This window comes from Equus quagga, chromosome 4 (genome assembly GCF_021613505.1).
Source record: "Equus quagga isolate Etosha38 chromosome 4, UCLA_HA_Equagga_1.0, whole genome shotgun sequence".
Taxonomy (NCBI): Eukaryota; Metazoa; Chordata; class Mammalia; order Perissodactyla; family Equidae; genus Equus; species Equus quagga.
The window spans coordinates 15416655-15438366 of NC_060270.1; the positions used below are offsets into that span (position 1 = coordinate 15416655).

Here is a 21712-nt window from a genome sequence, read left to right on the forward strand (position 1 = left end):
AGGATCATAGCTTACGGGGGGCATAAAGAAATAATCCTCTGGAAGGGGAGCAGTTAACGTTCTCGGCAGGCAGTAAGAGGGTGGCTGAGAGCTGAGGTGTGTCATCAGGTGGCTGGAGGTACAGTGTGGTATAGAGCCCCAAAGGAATGCTCTGGGGTGGAGATGCAACACGGGCAATCATCAAGAGTACAGATTTTGTAGAGATGGAAAACACCCGAATCCCAGCACCAGGGTCAGCGAGGAGGGGAGGGGCCTTGGATGGTGTGTGACTTCTGTTTGTGTTTGCGGGGGAGAGGTTACAGGCAAGCTGAGGAGGGTAGGTTGATTCCAGGAATCACAGAGAGCTCACAGGGATATAGGTGAAGAGCTGGGGTGAATCAGAACCTGAGATCTTCGATGAGTCTCTGAGACTTCAGGATTCATTCATTAGTGACATCCCCTAAGCAAGAGATTCGGCCTGCGTTACACATACCACAGCGCTGTCCGCAGCAGTGGGTACCAGCCGCCTGGCATGCCGAGTGGCTGTGGACATCTGTCCTCCCGGAAATAAGTGGCAAAGACAGCTTCATCCTTTCCAGGATCTGCATCAGGCATTCGCTGCCCCGGGCCCTGGACATGGCTGAAGGTCTCAGCCTCTCCATCTCCTGGGCTCCCCTGTCCTTGTTGCTCTCGGTGCACTGGGCAAGGCCTGGCATTCTCACCACAGTAAGATCACCTTCCAGCTCAAGGCGGCTACTTAGAAGAAGCTTCTTTGAGATGAGAAATGGCATGAGAGTGTCCTCTGGCCTTCCAGCACCACAGTCAGGTCAGCACTTTGAATGTCAGCAGCATGTGTGATGGGAGCAGGGGCAAGGGACAAAGCCAGGTCCCACAGGGGCGTCCCAGGCGTGCTCACCAGGGCCACTTCTCTCTCTTTCTCACAACAGGGAGTTGCAGGGCATTGCAGTACCTCTTTGACTGACTCTGGTGGCTTATGGGACGTTGGCTTCGGACCCTTTGTGACACACCGTGCTGCGTGGGATGATGATGACTCCGAGAGGAAGGAGGCCCGAGGTCCCCTTCGCTTGCCTCCTCTTAGCCACTGCAGGCTGCTTGGCTGACTTGAGTGAGTGCCGTTCTTCCCTTTCGCAGCCTGCCCTTCTTGGAAGAGCACTTTGCCCCTACTGTCAAATGGAAGCATTAAACATTCTACAATAACCCTTTAAGAAGGCCACCTGCTTCCTAGATTTCAAAGAACCTTCATTCCCACTCACCTTCAGGGACATGCTCAATAATACAAGCTGAGAAATGATCTCGACATCATATTGGTTGTACTTTAATCATTTCAAACACATACCTGACAAGAAAGAGTAATAATAATAGCTGCCTTTTATTGAGCATTTACTATATGAGATTATGGCAGGCAGTTTACATGCATGGTTCGCGGCTTCATGACAGCCCTGTGAGACAAGCATTATTAGCCCATTTTACAGATAAGAAACTGAGACTCAAAAAGACTAAAGTCACGTGGCACTTGGATTCAGACCCAGGTCTGTCCAACCCAAAGCCTAAATTCGTGCCTTTACACTGCACTGCCATTCCAGTCTACTTTCTGGGAACGAAGACAGGTTGGGGAGTGGACTCAAGGACAGTGGAGTTCTTCAGAGAAAGATCAGGTCCTCTGGGTTGCTCAGCTCTGAAAGGCTCCCTGGGTGCTGTGCTTCTTAAAAGGTCATTTTGTTGGTTTCTTGGGGGTGTCAGTTTATTGCTACATCCCTTTTCTTCCTCCAGATGAGGTCCCTCAGGTCACTGTCCAGCCTTCTTCCACCGTCCAGAAGCTCGGAGGAACTGTGATCCTGGGCTGTGTAGTGGAACCCCCCTGGATGAACACCACCTGGCGCCTGAATGGGAAGGAGCTGAATGGCTCCAACGACGCTCTGGGTGTCCTCATCACTCGTGGGACCCTTGTCATCACTGCCCTCAACAACCACACCGTGGGACGGTACCAGTGTGTGGCCCGGATGCCTGCAGGGGCTGTGGCCAGTGTGCCAGCCACTGTGACACTAGCCAGTGAGTGCTGCTCCTTTGCTCTTTTGCCATGTGCGTTCTCTCTTCTCTCCCCCACCAGTCATACCCCTTATCATTAGTCTTACTGTGAAAGGGGCCTTAAAAGCTGAAATTTCAAATCAGAGAGCAGTAGCTGCCCGGTAATCCCCAGGGGCTGGGGCCCTTTGTGCCCTTCGGAAGCTGCTTTCTGAGTAGGGGCCATGTCTGGAGTGAGCGTCTAGAAGGAGAGGACCTTGACATGGTTGAACTGCTTCTGCGGGCCCCAGAGCTGGGCCATGCCATGCCCTTGTACTTGGTCTCTCTGTGGTTTTAGGTGTGGTTGTGTCAACTGCTCACTGTCTCCCTCCATCCCCCACACTTGATCCCCACCGTGGTTATGGTCAGAGCATTGACAAGGCTGTGTGGCCGGAACAGAGCCTGCCCATCCCACAGTTGGCCTCCTGTCTCTCTGAGGGCGTATTCCAAATGCCTGGAATATAAACAGTAGAAAATAATGAAAAGAAAACTGTGTGACAAAGGGATGAAGGGAAGAGAAAAGAGGGAGAGATTAGGTGACAGTTTGGTCCAGGGAGGATGCCAGGAGAAGACTTCATGCTGCTCTTATATAGAATTGGCGCTTGGGTGTCCCTTGGTGCCCAGGCACAATTCACACGTCATCTGATCTTCTGCCCATGGTACGTGTGGGAAATGAGACTTGACTCTGAGAGAAACTCGCGAAGGCTGCAGAGCAGCCCCGACACCCGTTCTTCTAAGCTGAGTTTGTAGCTGGGAACTGTTAAGAACTCCCTCCCTCTCCTGGAGCCTGAAGTGTGGGGAACACAGAGACTTGTTGAGACTTCAGTGGTGCGTGGACTTAAACTCTGAGAAGATCTCCAGACCTTGTCCCTCCTAACTTATCCCTGGCAGCCTGCTCTGGGCTTCCATGTCACCATGGTCATCACCCTCCTGGATGATGTGGTTCCAGGAGGTTGGGTTCTCATGAAATGGGTCATGCCTAAGGCAGCAAACTTCTGAAATTCTTTTTAATAGTCAGCTGGTCCCTGAGGTATGTGAGGGGTGAGTCCTGGGAGGAGGGTGATGAGAGATGGGGGAAGCAGAGAAGCCGGGAGAAAAGACCCCTCTGGCCCTCTGGTTCCCAGTTCCCTGGAGGGACTTCGCTCCTGGGAGGATAGAGAGGAGAGTGAGGCTGCCAGCAAGATTCCTGTAAGCAGCCTGCCCTTTGCTCAGAGAAGGGAGGAAGGCAACCTGGGTCCCCAGCTGTCTCCTGGGGGCTGGGCTGAGCCTGGGCTACATCTAAGAGCCCGACCTACAGTGGGAGCCACTTTCCGTTGTGGCGGAAGGAACACCGTTAAATCTGAGTGCCAGGCTCTGGGGAGCAGGCTGTGAGTGCTCAGGAGGGAGCCAGGCCCTGGGCCACCTGCTGGGCCCTCCCCTAGCTGTGCTGTTGGTGGGGGGAGGTGGTGAGGGGAGTCATCTCCTGCGGGCGAGAAGGGCTGGGGTGAGAACTACACTTCCTACCATCACCTTCCTCTTTCATATCTTAAAATTATAATTAAAATTCCATCAGAGAAAATTTAGAATATATAGAAAATGTCTCCTCTAAGCCCACCGTCGTCATACAACCACCCTTTTCATTGAGGAGTGTACCCTTCCAGTCTTTACCCAGACCCATCTTTTCACACTGTTGTAGTAATACCACTGACTCTTTCTATCTCTGTTCTCTCCCTCTTGACATTGTATGGTAAGATTTTCCATTGGCCATATGAGCATATTTTTTCTTTTTTATGGCATATAAAATGCGTCCAATGAAGTACCCAAGCTGCATTAATCTTAAGGGAACAACCTGATGCGTTTTTCCCATGTACACAGCGTGGACCCATCCTTCCAGTAGCTTCCTCATGCCCCTTCCCAGTGAGTCTGTCCCCTCAGCCCCCACCAGAGCAGGATCATAATTATAAATGGCCCTAGAACATCCCCCACTGTCTCTGCCCTAATGGACAGAACCCGTTTCCTGTTGCTAGGCAATTAGGTGGCTTCCAGTTGTTCGTTATTACAAACCAGGTGTGCCTTTTAGCAACATTCGTGCCTGTAAAGGGTGACACTACTCGTCTAGGAGGGAGATTTCATGTGCCAATGGTCAGCATGTGTCCATGAAGACTCGAGAAACTCCATAACCATTCATTTGGCTGGATTAGGAGCCGGGCTGAAGCTTTGTATGGTTTGGAGGAAGGGTGACTTGGACAGTAGGAGGTTGACTTTGGAGCTCTCCTTCTACTTCAAGGTGTATCGGGCTGAAGAGAGACAATTTATAGCCTTTATTTTTAAAAAATTCCTGGCCGCTTCTTTCTCTGGTGCTTGCAGGGATCCGCAGTTGGCAGTGAGGACAAAGGGAGGGGTTTGGTTGCATCCCAAGAAGGCACCGTGAGAGACGAAGGGGCTTGTGCAGGAGCGAGCGAGTCTTGTTCAAAAGCCAAGAACTATTGCTTGTCATTCAGACATGAATCAGAAGTGAAATGTTTGGGCCTGACTGGAAGGATGGAGGGTGCTGCAAATGGAGAGAGCAGGCTTGGAGGGGCTTGTGTCGTGGAGAAGAGGGTGTTGGTGGGTGGAACTGCAGCCTCCCGAACTTGGAGGAGGCAGTGACGGGGTGGCGGGAAGGCGGGAGAAAGGGGTGCTGTCTTTGGGTTAATGCCACGGGGGATTTGGCCCAGACTCAGCAGTTAGATTAAGTTTCCGAAAGCACATTCCTGAGCAGAATGGGGGCTGTGTTTGGCTGGTTGGCTGATGTGCCAGGGAGACTGAGCCATGCAAGGGATTACGGAAGGCACGGTCTGCATTCAGAGGCGAGGCCCGCAGCAGCGGCGTGCTGGTGCACACGCGCGCACGCCCGCCGCACTCAGCCTTTCGGGCTTCCCTCCCCTCTGGGCTCTTCTGTGTGCATTCAGATGGTCCTCCTCGGACAGAGCATTTGCTGTTTGGCCTACCTGGCAAGATGCTGCCTCCTGCATTTTAGATAGTGAACGCCTCGAGATCCCTGGGAGCTTTCGGTGGTGGAGGCTAGGACCAGCTTGAGGACTCAGGGGTGCAGAGGAGGCCTCTAGTAGAACTTTCCTGGTACAGACCTCTTTTACTCCAATGCTGGGGGCCGCGGGGTGCACTTGGACTTCACCTCTACCTGGGGACGTCTGCTTCTGCTCTTCAGGTTAGATGGAACCACCTGAAGCCTCACTCCTGCGCTTGTGCGCTCTGCTCCGGGTTGTCCTGCCGTGTGGATCACTGCTGTCTTCACTCTCTGGAGGGGCCCATGCCACTCTCCTCAGAGGAGAACTTTTTTTCCTGTTTAACCTAAACTTTATTTGTGGTAAATCTCTCTTGCTGCTAATGCCTCACTTCAGACCACCTTGTCTAAGGCTTGCTTTTTGACATGCTCTTGACTTTGATCTCCTTTCTTCCTCTTACCTTTCTTTTCACAAGCTTTCTACCAGGAGGCCAACCACTCTGCATGGCTCAGATGCTCCCTCGCTGCCCACCTGAACCAACAGCAGACACTGCCAGCGGACACCATATTCCTTCTTCCTGGACCCTGATTCAGCCTTAGAATTGTTCCAAACACGGCAGAGCAAGTCAATGTGGCCAGTTCATCGGAGCTGGATCCAATATGGAAGCTCTTTTCTATCCCTTACCTCTAATAATCTACCATGCAAATAAACTCCTACATAAGTCTTCACTTTTAACTTTTTTCTATGTTTTAATTCTTTAATTCTCCCAATTATCCTATCATCCCTAGGTCCTACGCATAGTTGGAAATAAAATAGGTGGGAAGTGGGTATTAATTCTGTATCTGGGAATTTTCATCCTCAAGTTAATGTGGAGACTTAAGCCGATGCTGCTTTAATTGAGAGCAGATCTGGAACCCCTCCATGGGGCCTGTAGGCACGAAGACCAGGCGCGGACTCCTGTGTTAGCCTCTCTGGCATCAGAGATCAGAAGGCCAGGCAGCTGACGGGAAAGGAAGGAGTTCGCCTTAGGCTGCTGTCTCCATGACTCTGTGACTTTGAGAGAATGTCAGAAGGTGACAGGGGCCCTTTATTACCATAATTTAACCCATGAATAAATGAAGAGCCAAACTGGTTTAATGGAAAAAGCAAGAAACTTGAAAAAAAAAAAAGATCTTGGGTATAAGTTTTACCTCTGCCACTTGAGTTAACGTGACTTTCTGTAAGTCACTTGGTTAAGATTGCCACCACTGTGAAATAAGCACAGTATTAATGACATCATCAGTTTCATGGGTTTTTTGAGGATCAAATGAGAGAATATGTGATAGTAATATTTTAAAGCATTTTCTAAATTCCAAGCTTTCTTCATTCACCCATTTGGTCAACAAACCTTTGTGGAGTGTCCTCTTGCAGGAGGCCCTGGGGCCTGTGCCGCCCAACTCCATTCTGGAGCAGCCCTCAGGAAGACAGAGTCTAGCGGGTGGCAAAGCTTCCAATCATAGCCAGAGGCTTGTCAGGAAGAGAGAACTAACCATTTCCAGTGAATTTCTTAGCTCCCTATATACACGTGTTCTCAAACCCAGATTCCCACCTCCCAGCCACCTTCGAGAGCAGCCAATGGTTGCTACTGCAGTGTATGTTGTCACTGTCACCCATGATGCTGCCCACGGATGGGTTCAGTGCTGCTCCTTCTTCTAACCAGACCATCGTCAGTTTGCACTGGCAGGCTGCGCTGACCTGGCCCTCAGCGTGGTGAATTGCACGAACAGAGGCCATGGTTCTTCTTACTCAGCTCCCCCCAATTCTGATTCCCATCAGATGCTTCCTTAAGGTGTTCTAGGCTTTGACCCTGAACCAGAATAGGCCATTAAGGACCACTGAGGACATTTCTTTCTTAAGATATTTCTAGCTTCCTTTATCCCTGTTCGGGTCACGGTTCTTTAGAGAAGCAGAATCAATTATATATATGTATACGTGTGTGTGTATATATATGTGTGTGTGTGTGTATATGTATATATGTGTGTGTATATATATGTGTATGTATGTGTGTGTATATATATATAGAGAGAGAGAGAGAAATAGAGAGAAAGGGAAAAAGAAAGAAGGGGAGAGAGAGAAAGATTTATCTTAAAGAACTGGCTCCAGGATTATGGAGGCTGTAAGTCCAAAATCCATAGGGCAAGCCAGCAGGCTGGAGATTCATGAGTCCCACTTGGGAAACAGCAAACCTTCTATTCTCCAGCACTGAGTTCAGCATCTGGATGTTCTGAGATTGGTGTCCTGAGAACTGGGAAGTATTTAGAATTTCCAAGAGAGCCCAGTGAGACCCAGTCCCTACTGTTGAGGATCTCTTCGTCTGGTAGAGAAGATGGATGACAATAACGTTAGCCATAAAGCACGCCAGACCTATGAACTGCCTAACAGAGATGTAAACAGATTTTAATGGGAGTTCAGTCTAACAGGGATTCCTTTCAATTCCAGGGGACTGAGGAAGACTCAGGAGTTGAGCCTTGACGAATGTGTGTGGGACAACTTTATCTGTAATTTTTTGGGCCCTCACATACCTTTCTCAGATTTCAACAACTAAATTCAGCTCTCAGCCTTATACGCTTAGACCTAAGCCCGGTGTGTTTTTCAGGATGGCACAGGTACTTCCAGAGTGAGTTTAATTTCCTTAGTGAGACATTTCCATGGCGAGTTCAATCAAATCCTGAGTCTAGCCACCAGGGGATTGTGTCTCTCTTGCCACCCCATCCTAATCCTCTTTGCCCGCCATTTCTCACTGTTTCTCATCTCTTTTCCATTTGAGAATGTAGGTTTTATGATTAAGAAAGAAAACTTTAGAGTGTTTTTTCCAACGCCACCCCTCTCGCCCAGGCTGGTTCAGTTTGCCAATGACTCCTTGACAAAACAAGAAGGAACCATTCACTCCAAATTGGAGAAACGTTTGTTGTTGACTAGGGCTTCTCAGGCAATCCTGTGCAAGCCCTTTGCTTGGGGATGAAGAGATGGCAGGGGGAAAAAGAGTTGGGGGAGGAAAGAAAACACAGGTGGTTCCTGAGCTGCCCCAGGAGGGGAGGGGAGTCTGCAGCTGAAGGCTGGGGCTGAAGATATCTGGCAGGCTATGTGTGAGTCTGCCTTTGCTGGGAGAGAGAGACAGCTTCATGTGGGGGGATATAGTTGGAAAAGGAGAACTAGCTTGAGCTTGAAATTTAGCTGCTTTGTACTATGAGTTTTGTGTTTTACTTTGCTAGTTGGACAAGAAAATCATTGAAAAACAGCTTAGACCCAAAAGATGCGAAGCGACTTGCATATCTAAGTAGGAAATGACTAAGGAATACCTTGTAGCTTTAGGCCAAAGTCATATTAACCCTTTCTGTTTTCTACCACGGGCAGAAATTCACACCTCACAAGAATTTCCCCTGATATTCTGGTGGAATCTTCAAATGGCATTGGCAATACTAATCCCATCAGGCCTGGTGTGAGTGCCCAGACAAATGTGTGGTGTAAGCTTGGCTCAGGGCATCGTGTCAGCAGCTGTCTGCCTTAAACAGCCAGGGTTCCGATTCTCTATTTAGCAGTGGTCAATATTTACCAAAAGAAGACCTCAAGTCCATGGTGCATCTTCTACCAAGGACACACTTAGAACTCTTAACCTACCCAGTCCTCTCCTCGACCTGTGCTTTGCACACACAACTACATACTTAAATAAACTCCTAGGTCCATTCTCTAAGCTAAGAGAAAGGGGGAGGACCACATAGTGTGTTAAGCAGGCACAAACTATGGATTCTATAGAATCATCAGGCCAGAACAGGCTCTGAGGAGTGTTTTGCACCGGAAGATGAGGGAAGGATCGATTAGTTTGCTTGAAATCACTGGATCCTTTAAGGAACATGATGCAAGATGATGCCTTTAAAATGAAAAAGAAAGAATCAAGAGAGCAAATGAGTCCTTTGGCTCCCCCTTTTTTGTGTGTGGAGAAGTGTAGGGATTTCTTCTTTCACCTTGTGTTTTAGACTTTCAACCATTTTTGGAATCTGGTAATAACCTCAAGAACTATAGGACAGTGAGTCTGTCCTGAAAATGGAACAAAGTGTTCACATCTAGGATGAAGGACTATCACTCAATAATGAAGGGAAAAAAACAATGTAAGCAAAAGGGGAGGAAAAAAACTTGCTGAGGCAAAAACAGCACTTTTTTTTTCCTGTAGGGAAAATTATGCTTAATTTTGAGTGACTGTGTTCCTCTTCTACTTAAAAACATTTGAAGACTCCAGGAATCACAGAACAAGACTCAGGCTGTAGTGTGATACTTAAGTCCATCTCGCAGCACCCCCCCCCCACTCTGGACGCAGCAAACTCTGCCTGGTCCTCAGCACATCTCGCACTTTCCCCTTGTTTTTGGAATGGCGCCCCATCTGCCTGCAACATCTTCCTTTCCATTCCCTTCCCCAGGAAGTTCCCACCTCCCTTGGGTTAACGAATTCCTTCTCTTTTTTCAAGACTAACTATCTTCTCTTCTAGGAATCTTTTCTTGACCCCCCGAACTTCCCAAGTCTGGAGGGAGATCTCCTCTTCCCAGCAGCCTTACCATCCTAGGTTTATTTCCATAGCCCTCTCCTGCCACAGTCTCTTTGCCTGGAGGGCGGAACTGTTGCAGTGCATCCCTGTGACCACACTGCTTTACGCAGGGCCTGGCACACAGTAGGCCTTCAGTGGATGTCTAGACAGAAGAAGACTCCCAGATAAAATGTGTTTGAAGTCTAGAAGATCAAGAAGGGTATGCAGAAGGTGAGCCAAGGTTTCTTCACCAAATTCAGATATATTAAAAGTTTTAAGGAAGTAAATAAGAGAGGATGGAGCAAAGACTCAGGATATAAACAGGTTGAAGATGCAAACAGATTCAGGAAGGGTTTAGAAAAATTGTTGGATGTCAGAAGCATAAACGGCTGTTGAAAAGAAATTGAGATGTTTGGAGGAACCTCTGGAATCTTTGAAGGGAGACGGCCGTGAATGTGGCTCCACGTTGTCCTGCCACACACCTCAGGGGACACTGTCAGAGGTGGTGGGTGGATGATACCAGTAGCCACCACTGCTGATAGGAATATGTAGTTCCCAGATGTGCGGGCAGAAAAAGTTGGAACCACTGTGGGCCCACTGGCCTTAAGACAGGCGCCTGCCTCTCCCACCTAGAATTCTGTCATTAAGGGCATGCTGAAGTGCTCATCTTCTTTCTTCCTCTGAGCGCCTTGGACGCCATTTTCCCGCTCTCTCTCTTCCAGGACAGGCTGCCAGCCTGCCAAAGACTGTGCCAAGATCCAGCTCTGGCTCTGATGAGTCCAGACCACCAGGATTCACATTAATTTTCCCATTGCTAAGTTTATGGTTTATACTTGGTTGATCAGAGAAATATGTGTGATGTGGGTTGCTGGTAAGTAAATCTTTTTTTCCTTCTTCTCTCTCTCTTCAGTGTGTTTTTTCAAACCCTTTCATTCCTTCATCTAGTCCAAAGGAAACTCCCCAGTTCTGCTAACCAGCCCTACCTCATAGCAGCTCTGCAGTCAGAAAAATGAGATGGTCTGCAGACATCGCAGTTCATCTGGCTGCCAGACTCAGTGGAGACATGGCTCCCATCCTTGACTTGTCTTCAGGGATTAATCATTTCTTGTTCTCTTATTATGTCTTTTTTTAAAAAAAATTTTTTTAATTGGTTCAGGCCAAGAAATTCCTGAAGCATTAGGCCAGTTTATTGCTAATCATTTAATGACATTGCAAACTAGGTTCTTTTCTTTTCCCTCATTCTTCCTCTGACACTCCTCCCTTTATGCCCTCTCTCTTTGCCTGCCCACCTCCTGTCTTGACTTTGATCTTCTGCCCTCACCCCACTGGCTCTTAATCTCTTCTCCATCCTCAGCTTTCTCCCACTGCACGGATCTCAGCGCAAACCCCACCCCAACGCGAAGGAAAAGAGAGAAACGAGATTTAACAACTAATGTGTTTGGCATCTGCAAAGGTTTTTTTTCCCCATGGAAACTGTTTTTATTTACATAAAAGAGAGCATGTCTTGCTTTCATCAGAAAGTGTGTTTGAGAAATTTCCTGTCATGTTTCCATGGCTGTCAGAAGAGGGCTTTGGAGCCAAAATTATTTGTGCAATTGAACAGCCAGGAAAAACTCCCAAAGACAGCAAACGTATTTATCCACTCTCTTGCCTGCGAAGGAGGAGCAGCGCTCACTCTGCCAGCACCCTTTGTAAGTTTGGAATGCTGGTGGAGGGGGTAGGGACTAGGCCTGGGGACACCACTCTTGTGAATTATTGTATCCTGCCTTGCTGTTTTTATCTGTCTTGTCTATTAGATTGAAACTCCCCGGGGTTAGGAACTATGTCTTTGTCTCGCTGGTATCTTCTGCAGTGCCTGGCATAATAGACAATTCCGCAGCTCCTGGCTGGCTGAACGAATGAGGCAATGATGCCTGCAGGGGATGGTGTTGTGCCGAATGCTGACTGCAGAACATGCTGATTTTGCCGGGCCTTGTGGGCTACGGTTGGGTTTGGCTTCAGTGGTCTGTGTATCAGGGCTACAGACTGGTAAAGGCTTAGTCACTACCCAGAACGCGGGGCTTCTGAGATGCTCGCCCATCCCACAGGAAACCCCGTCCACTCTCCAGGCGCCAGGCTTTCTGACCTGATGAAAGTGCTGTTAGGCTGTCGCCTCTGCTTCTGGAGTTGATCCCGTTGCAGAGAACTTTATTTCAGAGGGCTGATCTTGGGGTCATGCCAAGCCATGGTTCCTCAGGTGACTTGGAGGTGGGGAGTCATGTTGTGATTCTCCACACATCAGTGAAGTAGTTCGGGGCACAGGAGAGCCCCTGCATTGCCAGCAGCCACACAGGGAGGCAGTGCCAAGGACCCCTCACCTTCTCCAACTCCAGCTCCAAGTCCATCTGCAGAGCAGAGAGCCACAGGCTCTGCCAGAGGCAGCTCTTAGCTTTACTTCCATCCTTCAAAAAGGGACCAAGGTGCAGGGAAGGGCCAGAGGAGCAGCATGCCACTGAGGAGTGCCCCATTAGAGCAGAAACTTTCTGTGCTTTGTCACATTAACCATAGACACAGCAAGCCACCACAGGGACAAGCTGAGGCCTGGAGGCCTTGAGAGTTAGGGAGTAGAATTTTCAGTCAGCCCAGAAACTTGCTGATGGCCACGAGGCTAAGGAGCTGTCCCAGCAGCCTGGCAAGTGTGCCCAATGCAGTGCCCCACAATCTGGTGGATGCTAGCCAGACCTCAGAAGATGAGTGCAGGCTTGTCTTGTGATCGCTGAGAATAGGCAGGAGGGCAGGCAGCACTGACTGTACGTGAGAAATGCTTGGATGGGTGGAAAGCCAAATGTTTAAGCATTCAGCTCAGTTTACGGAGATGGGGATGTTGGTGACTCCATGCAACCTCCAGCTGAGGGCGCCGTCTCACCCGACTTCTTACTTCCCCAGAATTGAACTTTGATTTGTGGCCTAAGGGAGGACTACAGAGAAAAGGATCAAGTGAGGAAACTCCTTGAAAGTGACTCTTAGTTTCATGGATTACACTGGGGGCATTCTGCTGAGGTACAGTGAGCCTTGTAACTGGACATGTAAATTCTATGAAAATCGGGAGGATGAGCCTAAATTAAGATTTGACAATTTTGCGTAATGAGAATGCATGAACCTACACCAAATACTGTAGTTTAATTCATTGCTCTACTGAGCCTTTTAGTTAGTAAAGAAGGGATTGAGGCTAGAAGGTGGTGAGAAAGAAACTCAAAAGGGGCTCAAGATACAACTTGTCAATTTGTCATTTTGCATATGATTCTGGCGATGGTAGCCACACCCACATGCCTCTCAGCGTCTTTTATTTGCCTTCTTTTTTCCCCATGGCCAGGAAGGTACTCTGTAAATGTGAATAGAAAACCCAGAGCACACCACATGATTTGTGTCTGAACAATTCCCTGTCATCTATGTATCCGAGGTCCTATGGAGCCCATCTATCAGAAGATATGTGTTCCCTTAAGCCATTGAGTGCTTAGGAGGAAGGAACTGGGTAGGGTTCTGTATGGAGCCTAAATAGATATAGGCTTTCTCAGAAAGCACAAAGTTCTGTGACAAATAAAGAAGGTCGGTAAACTCAGAGATGGCCCCAAAGACCAGGGCTTCTGACCTGTTGAGAGCTGAGAAACAGCAAGGGTGGGTCTATTGACTTTTGATTAGTGCAGACAAGTTAATAAAATAGCTGGAAGAATACACAAAGAGAGGATGCACAGAGGGGTCGGAGGGAAGGTAAAAGGATTAAGGCTGTGAAAACATTCCTCTAATGGATTTCTCAAACACACCAGCCAACAGGCAAGGGCAGGTGTCCTGTCAACCCATTTCCCCAGGAAACCTGATCCATCATTCTGCAGAGAGGCCCGCTAACCCCATTTGTTAAAGGGCCTGCCCCTGATTCCAAGCCAGGCACTCAGAGCAGCCCAGGGACTCACCGGGGAAACCAGCTTTGCACACAAAGGGGCCTGGGAACAGGCTGGTTTCCTTCATATGCAGCCAGCTAGATCTCTCTGCCTCTGCCTCCCCTGGTAGCTGATGAGGCTGTTATTGATCATAAAGTTTCCACCCCTCCCTGGCCCCCTGCCTGCCCCCAAACACTAGAAAAGGGGGTGCTTTGATTTTCAGATGGCTCATCAATTCGTTACTCTGCCTTTCATCTCCTAGTGAAACTCGACGTTTACTCGAGCAGCCGGATCGGGGAGCATTTGTCTAGTCAAGCAACAGCCAAGGCTTAAGCTTAGGAGGCACGGGGAGGGGACAGGGCCAAGGTCCAAACTGCTGCTCATTTGTTTTCAAGCCAGGAAGGCCTGCCTGCCAGTAGGCCCTTCTGGGGAGCTGGACGCCCAGCTGGGGTGTCCTTGGTCCTGCCCGCATGGGCTGTTGTGCACATGTTGGCATCAGAACAGAGGGGCTATCTGGCTGCATGGCTGACCGGCGCCCAGCTTTGTGCATCCCCCACTGCACAGCCTTCTGTCTCCAACCCAGCCGTTGTCAGAGGGTGCAGAAGGAGCCAAGAGGGACTTAAGGGGGGGCCTAGTGTTTTCTAGTATTGGGTCAGTGAGCTGGGTGCCTGGAGGAGTGCGTGCTCCTGCCTGGATAAGCCCTCAATTACAGTGGGGCAGGAGCCCGGGGCCATTATGATGGAGATGGCATTCTGGTGCCAAACTCCTTTCAGTGGCTCACATTTTTCTTGCAAAGATCTGTTAGGTTTAAGTATATTCTTGCTTGAGGCAGATTTCCTTGGATTGAGGTAAAGAAAAGGAGGAGGAGGGGAAAAAAACTCTTGGTGGAGTAGTTTTACATTTATTAGACCGTGGAAAAGAGTGCTTCTCAGTGACTGAGGAATTTTCCAGATGCCCCTGAGCTCACAGTCACTCACAGCTCGCTTTGTGGGGAGCCTCCTGACTTGGCAGGTACGGCATGCACTGTGCCAAGGATTAAGGCTTTTGCATTGTTGCAGTGCATTGCTTTTGGGAAGCAGTTAGCAATATTTAGCTAGAACACACTGAGCACAGGCAATCTACCCTTCCCCATAGTCCGTGACTTCCTCTCCGAGAGAAAATGCATCCGCTGTCTTGGCTGAGGAGCTCAGCCAGAACTGGGCTACATAATTTGTGGGGCCCAGTGCAAAATGAAAATGTGGGGTCCCTTGTTCAAACATTATTAAGAATTTCAGGATGGTGACAGCAGAGCATTAAACCAAGTGTTGGCCCCTTCCAAGCGTGGGGCCCTGTGCAGCTGCACAGATTGCATGCCCATAAAGCTGGCCTTGGGCTCAGCCTTCCGACCTATTTATTCATTCAGCAAGGAGGTAGAGAGCATTTGCTGTATCCTGAGTACTGTGCAGTGGGGTTTGGGGTTGGGGTGTGGAGTGCAAAATTAATAGGCTGCCCACTAGGAATGTACACTTTAGTTAGGGTCAGATATCATACACAAAATTAAATAATGAAGAGATAATTCTTTAAAAGCCCAGGACGCTCTCCACCCACCCAAAGGAAGGAATCCGTGAGAGATCTCACCATGTCCCACAGACATCCCTTGATCACTCAGCCTTGAAAGTACGATGGGGCCGTAGAAATGAATCAGGCCGTCTGTCATTGTTTTTGCCACACCACTCGTGAACAGCATGTATTTGTCACTCCACATTCGTTAGACCTATTCAATTCTTTCCTGTGACCCCGGAAGTAACCTCTGAAGAAACATTCTGTTTTCAAAATAGCCACACTTCGAGAAAAGGTTCATGGCAAATTTGTGCTAGGCCCATGTCCTTGAGCTCACAGTGCAGACCAAATGCAACTAGGAAATTTGAGTTCATAGGCCCCATAAATGGGCATCTCGTACCTGACTTGAGGGGCTCAGCTTCCAAGATAATCATTCCTTCAGTCATTCACTATTTCTGGGCATCTCCTTGGGCCAGGCCCTAGGTTAACTCAGCAGGACACATATGTGAACAAGACTTGGTCCTCACCCCTAAAAGTTCACCATCTAATATCATAATTGAAGAGACAGAATCCTGTCATAGAAAAAAAGGACTTTCCTGCCCTAGCTTAGCTTGACGAAGAGCTTTTGGAAAGTTCCATTAGGTTGGGAACCTCCTGACCTCAGAGCTTGATCAGCGGGCTCTCCTATGGTGACAGTAGTTTGTTTTTGGTAATTACCTCTTGTCTTCTGTGAGAAACCTGATGCCGCCCGCTCCTGTTGCTTTCCCTGGGTCTCCAGTGGAAACAGCAACACAGGCAGGTGGAATCTTGCAGTGGAATTGCCATCAGCTCCATGGTGTCAGTTCTCAGGAGCTGAGCAAAATTTGGTGGGGTCAGCGTTCAGAGAGGGTGCCTCCAGGGCTTTCTAAGAGCCTTTCTGAAGACTGTGTCTGGGTTAATATTCTCTTCTTTCTTATCTTATTCTCCGTTAGTTTTATTTCCTCCCTCAAATTAAATTCTGCTACAATCCTGAAGACCAAATTCACAATGTGATTTTGTTGCACAAATGGCCCGTTTTGTTCTGCGACATCAGTGATTTGGCTCCTGCAAAGACAGTTTTGTCATTTGGACTGTTGGATTGTTTGGGAAACATCCTGCTCCTGTTCCAAATGGACCTCCATTTTCTCCCAGTATACATCCCATCCTTCCTGCCACTGAGCCAAGTGAGGAGAGATGCCACCATGCTGCCAGAGACTGCAGCCTCGTGTCAGGACCTCAGCTCCCCCACAATCCACTGCCATTAAGCCACACTGGGGAGATCCCTCTTGGCTTTAGAAAACCCTTAGGGCATCCACAGATCCCACCCCCAGTCCTGAGAAAGGACTAGCGTTGACATAGAGTATAGCTCCGGGGTAGCAGGAATCAGCTTTCTTGGTTATAACCATTGATGATCAAGTGGCATCTTGGGCCTGTCACTTTTCACTGTGGGTGTCTGAGAAGAACCGGGGACGGCTGTTCCTGATTGAACTGGAGAAAAGACATCAGCATTCTCTTTCATTGTTTCCTTCCGTCTCCATTAGCTGAGCTGTGCCAGGACATTTGTGCCTCGACCATAACCCATATCCAGCCAGGTTCAGTAAGGCCAATGGACCTGGCCAACTCGCCCCCATGTCTCAGTCTAACGGAAGAGGCTGGTCTGTGTTACAGGTACCTCCTGATGGAATTCTCTACACCCGCCCCTGCCCTCCAGCTTATGTATACCGAACTCCATGTGTGATGAGGGCTGCACATTCCATCCTAGAAACCCCTACAGACAACAGAAAGCTGGAGGAAGAACTCGGCGCACCCCTGGAGAGCCCCCAGGGTGTGAGGTTCCTGCAGCTGTCTATTGTGACAGAAGATACCAAGGCAGAAGCCCACCTGGGAAGGTCGCGTTGTCTCTCTCCTCCGTGGAGACCCAGCCGGCACCTTCCGTTCTCTCCGCAGATCTCCAGGACTTCAAGTTAGACGTGCAGCACGTGATTGAAGTAGATGAGGGGAACACGGCAGTCATCGCCTGCCACCTTCCTGAGAGCCACCCCAAAGCCCAGGTCCGATACAGCGTCAAACAAGAGTGGCTGGAGGCGTCCAGAGGTGAGTGAGCAAGTGGGAGCCCGGAGGCCGAGGCCAGCAGGGAAGCTGGCCGCTCTGACCCCTGCATCCCAAACCCCCATCTACCCATGACAGCTCCTCCTCACATGGTCAGTTGTCCTCCATGTTGATAGTGAGCACTGGAGGATCCTAAAGGGTTGGCTTCCGTTGTGGAGGTCCTCTGCCCCGTCGTGAGGGATTTCTTCATCCTTTGTGGCCCGGGGAGATGTTGCTGAGCTGCTGCCATTTGATCGGGGCCCAGCACAGGGTTCCCAATTTGCCCTGTGCGAGCTCCCTGCCACCAGCCACACAGAAAGGCTGCCTGACGAGCCCAGCCATTCCCCAGCTGCGGGTTCCCTGGTGGGAGCTCTTCCCCACACAGCAGAGCAATCTTTTTACTAGAACTGGAGCTTTTCCCTCTCCCCATTCTGCTGGCCATGCAGCTATGTCAGCAGTCACAGCTTCCTGCTCAGGCCACAGTGGACATGACAGCTGGTCCAGGGGAGGCCAAGCTTTGGTCCACAGAGTGCCAGCGGGGAGAGGGCATCTCAAGACAAATGAAATCAGCTTCTTCCCACCACTGACCCTGCACTCCAGGCCAAGCAGACCCTACTTGTCTGGACCCTACTGCTCAAAACTTGTACTTTTAAAAATATCCTATAGATTTAAAAATACTTTTATTGAGGCCGGCCCGTTGGCCTAGTGGTTAAGTTCGGCACACTCTACTTTGGGGGCCTGGGTTCGGTTCCCAGGTGTGGACCTACACCACTCCTCAGCAGCCATGCTGTGGAGGCGACTCACATACAAAATAGAGGAACATTGGCACAGATGTTAGCTCAGGGCCAATCTTCTTAAGCAAAATAAATAAATAAATAAAAATTTTATTAACTTTTTCTGGTTATGAAAGGAATATATGTTCACTATAGAAAATACAGAAAACTATTTTTTGAAAGGCTAACAACCCTAATCCTGCCACTCAGCAATAACTGGAGACTGAGAGGAGAAGCCCATTAATCTCTCCTCTCCCTAGCAGAAGCCTGCCAGTAGTGCCTAGAGGAGGCCTACCCATCCCACAAAAGTAGAGAGTTTTTCCCATTCTGTCTGGTATTTGCCCAAGCAGCTCACACCTAGGGCAGCCCCATGGCAGGCCAGCACCAGGCTCGGGGAGCCTAGAGTGCAAGGACAGCACGACTCCCAGGGCTGGCCACCTGAAACTCATAGCTGAGGGCCAGTGCTTTGTCTGCCAGGAAACTGGACACCATCCCAGTCCCTGAGGTGTTTAGAAGCTGTGAATCTGTCTCCTGTTGAAAGAAGCTGAACACAGCCCTGGGGCTCCACTCTCTTTGTCCCCGGCGTCCAGAAGCAGACACAGCCTAGCATGACAGCGAGACAGAGGAAGGGGCTTTGGTGGCATTCACGGAGAGGACGGTGGTTGGGGGTTCGGATAGTCCTCCCTGGTTGCAGAAATTCACTAGTGAGGTAGGTGCCTCAGAGCTGTGCCTGTGACCGAGACTGATGGGAAGTTCTGAAGTCAGTTCCCTCCTTCCTGCTCACTTGCGGGAATGATCTTCTCATCCCCCATGGATGCAGCCTGGCCCCCTCGATCTTTACAATGGCTCTGAATCAGCACACATTATGCCATTTTACAAATGAGGAAACAGGATCTGAGAGGCTCACTAACTTGCCTAAGATCACACAGTTAGTACACGACAGACCTAGAGTTTGTGCCCAGGTCGGGCAGACTCCAGCTCCTTCTTCCTTTCCACCCACCCTAGCTCCCTTGAAGGTGTAAAACCTTCCATAGACCTGTGTACTGACTCGGGGGAGTCAGTCAGCCAGCTAGTTGGTTAGCTGGTTGCTTAGTTGGTTTCACTCCCTGGCACTTCTGTCCCACTTGGCGTGAGGTTTTATGGGGAGAATGGAATTTTTGCTTTGGGCTTGTTGGGACTCAGGTATAGGGCTCCTGGCTTCGACCCAACCTTCCCCCTGCCCACTTTGTGGGAGCTGCTGAGTGCAGTATTCTGGGCCCTAATTTACCCCGTGTTCCCCTCGCCCTGCCCTTTCCTCAGATAACTACCTGATCATGCCATCGGGGAACCTCCAGATTGTGAACGCCAGCCAGGAGGACGAGGGGATGTACAAGTGTGCTGCCTACAACCCGGTGACCCAGGAAGTGAAAACCTCGGGCTCCAGCGACAGGCTGCGTGTGCGCCGTAAGGGGCAGGGTCTCGCTAATGGAGGGGGGACCGGGGGTGCCCTAGTCCACGCTCAAGATCTGTGTTCTCTGAGGTGGGGCTGAAGCCATGGGACATGCAGGACTCAGGACTCAGCCAGGGTGGGGACCTCTCCCCTCCGGCCAACCCTAGTGCCAGCCTCTCACAGCACACAGCTGTCACCTGGCTCAGAGATGGCTGTGCTTTCTGGTCACATCACAGCGCTGTGTGTGATACCCTCTTCCTCCTGTGTTACTGTCAGAGGGGGGTCTGTTGGGATGTGTGTGCTGCAGCAGGACAGTCTGCTGCTCAGCAGCTGACAGCATATGCATAGAAAAGATGGCGGTGCATTTGTGCCTGTGTGAGGCCACCAGGCCTGCCCAGCTGTGCCTAATGTCTGCACCACAGAGGTGCCCTCACCACCTCCCTCTGGTCAAAGTCCATGGAGGCCCACACCCCACCCCCCACCCCCCACCCCATTTATATGAAAACAACAGCTACCTTTTCTGAGCCCCTGCTATGTGCCGGGCACTTTTCTATGCTCCTTGCATATTCAGTGGAGTGACATCTTATGGGAGTCAGGTTTTAGAGTTGGCCACAGAGGCAGATTTATCAGGAAGCTAATGAAGCAAACCTTCAGGGGTTCCTCCCTCACCTAATTTGTATCTGTAAATTTGCATTCTTTTTTTGAGGAAGATTAGCCCTGAGCTAACATCTGCTGGCAATCCTCCTCTTTTTTGCTGAGGAAGACTGGCCCTAAGCTAACGTCCATGTCCATCTTCCTCTACTTTATATGTGGGACGCCTGCCATGGCATGGCATGACAAGCGGTGTGTAGGTCCACACCTGGGATCCAAACCAGCAAACCCGGGGCTCCCGAAACGGAACATGCAAACTTAACCGCTGTGCCACTGGGCTGCCCTCTGCATTCTTTTTCTTAAAGAGGGCCACCCAAGCTGTGTAAGTTGCAGGTCTTATAAAACTTGGATCTGCCCCAGATTGGCATGTAAAGCCAAAGTACAGAGTCAACATGCTCCTCGAAGGTCCATGAGGAAGGTGGCACATTGGAGAGCAATATGCCTTTCAATAAGCTCTGGGCAGGTTCTGCCAGCACTGGAAAAAGATGGCGACTTCCTCAGCTGAGCCCCGGATGAAGCAGTGGATTTCCTTTGGGGACCTCGCAATATGAGAAATGCCTATCTTTAAACAACGGGTCCCACTCAGCTCAGAGAGATGCTCACTGTGAGATGCTCACATTGTGAGAGAGACTCGGGATCTGAGCCCCATGGGTGGGGTTTGGGGGACACCTCGGATCCTTGTCTGCATCTCATCCTTGGTCTCAGAGCGCACTTGCAGGGTTGCAAGCGAGAAAAATCACCTGCATCATTTAAATGGTTTCTCTGTCCACCCCTCATCTTTCTCTCTTTGCCAACACATGGTTATCTGTGCATACCTTGTGTCAACAATGCCGCTCTGCTGCCATCTCCTTACTTCCTTGTAACAGCTCTCTGTAGAAGGAGGTCCCTGTTTCCCATAAAGAAACCAAGGTCCAGAGGAATTAAGTGATTTGTCCCACTTTGTGCAGATCGTAAGCCCCTGGAGGGCTGTGGGATTCCAAATCCACATCTCTGGGACTGCCTCCCGGGGCTGGGCCACCGAGGCGGGCCGGGGGTCCTCTGCATGAAGTCCGAGGCCCACCTGCTGTCCTTGCCCTCCTTGCCCCTCCAGGCTCCACCGCTGAGGCTGCCCGCATCATCTACCCCCCAGAGGCCCAGAGCATCATTGTCACCAAAGGCCAGAGTCTCATCCTGGAGTGTGTGGCCAGTGGGATCCCACCCCCTCGGGTCACCTGGGCCAAGGATGGGTCCAGTGTCGCTGGCTACAACAAGACCCGCTTCCTGCTGAGCAACCTCCTCATCGACACCACCAGTGAGGAGGACTCGGGGACCTACCGCTGCATGGCTGACAACGGGGTCGGGGAGCCCGGGGCAGCGGTCATCCTCTACAACGTCCAGGTGTTTGGTGAGCCTCTCCTGCAGACATCCTCCTCGGCCATCTCTTGAGTGCATTTCTGGAAGCTCATAGCCCAAGGCTCAGACACGTGCCAAGTGAGGATAGAGGAGTACGAGGGCCACAGCTCCTTGACCCCAGGGACTAGGATGTCCAGCCTGGCTGCCCTCTTTATGCTGTCATGACTCTGATGGAGGGGACATGGGACCTTTCCTTCCCTCTCCCAACTGCCACTGGGGAGGAGAGAACCATTCGTGACTGCAGGCCCCTCCCCAGCCTGTCTAGCCCTGGACGGAAGACTCGGCCTCTCTCACCTCTGCTTTGGTT

General features: G+C 50.2%; 1 protein-coding gene across 7 annotated transcripts in view; it reads left to right on the plus strand.

The window, feature by feature from the left end:
* Nucleotides 1–21712, plus strand: part of BOC (BOC cell adhesion associated, oncogene regulated) — a 71476-nt gene that overhangs the window by 35233 nt on the left and 14531 nt on the right. For 4 of the 7 annotated variants that reach the window (XM_046659091.1, XM_046659090.1, XM_046659087.1 and 1 more), the window contains 5 exons: nucleotides 927–1105; nucleotides 1771–2049; nucleotides 17020–17166; nucleotides 19233–19376; nucleotides 21104–21397. In XM_046659091.1, the coding sequence (XP_046515047.1) occupies nucleotides 1021–1105; nucleotides 1771–2049; nucleotides 17020–17166; nucleotides 19233–19376; nucleotides 21104–21397 (949 nt within the window). In that variant the 5' untranslated portion in view covers nucleotides 927–1020. Of the gene's footprint in view, nucleotides 1–578; nucleotides 806–926; nucleotides 1106–1770; nucleotides 2050–17019; nucleotides 17167–19232; nucleotides 19377–21103; nucleotides 21398–21712 lie in introns of all 7 variants that reach the window. The other 3 variants (XM_046659088.1, XM_046659089.1, XM_046659093.1) reach the window with 1 other exon arrangement.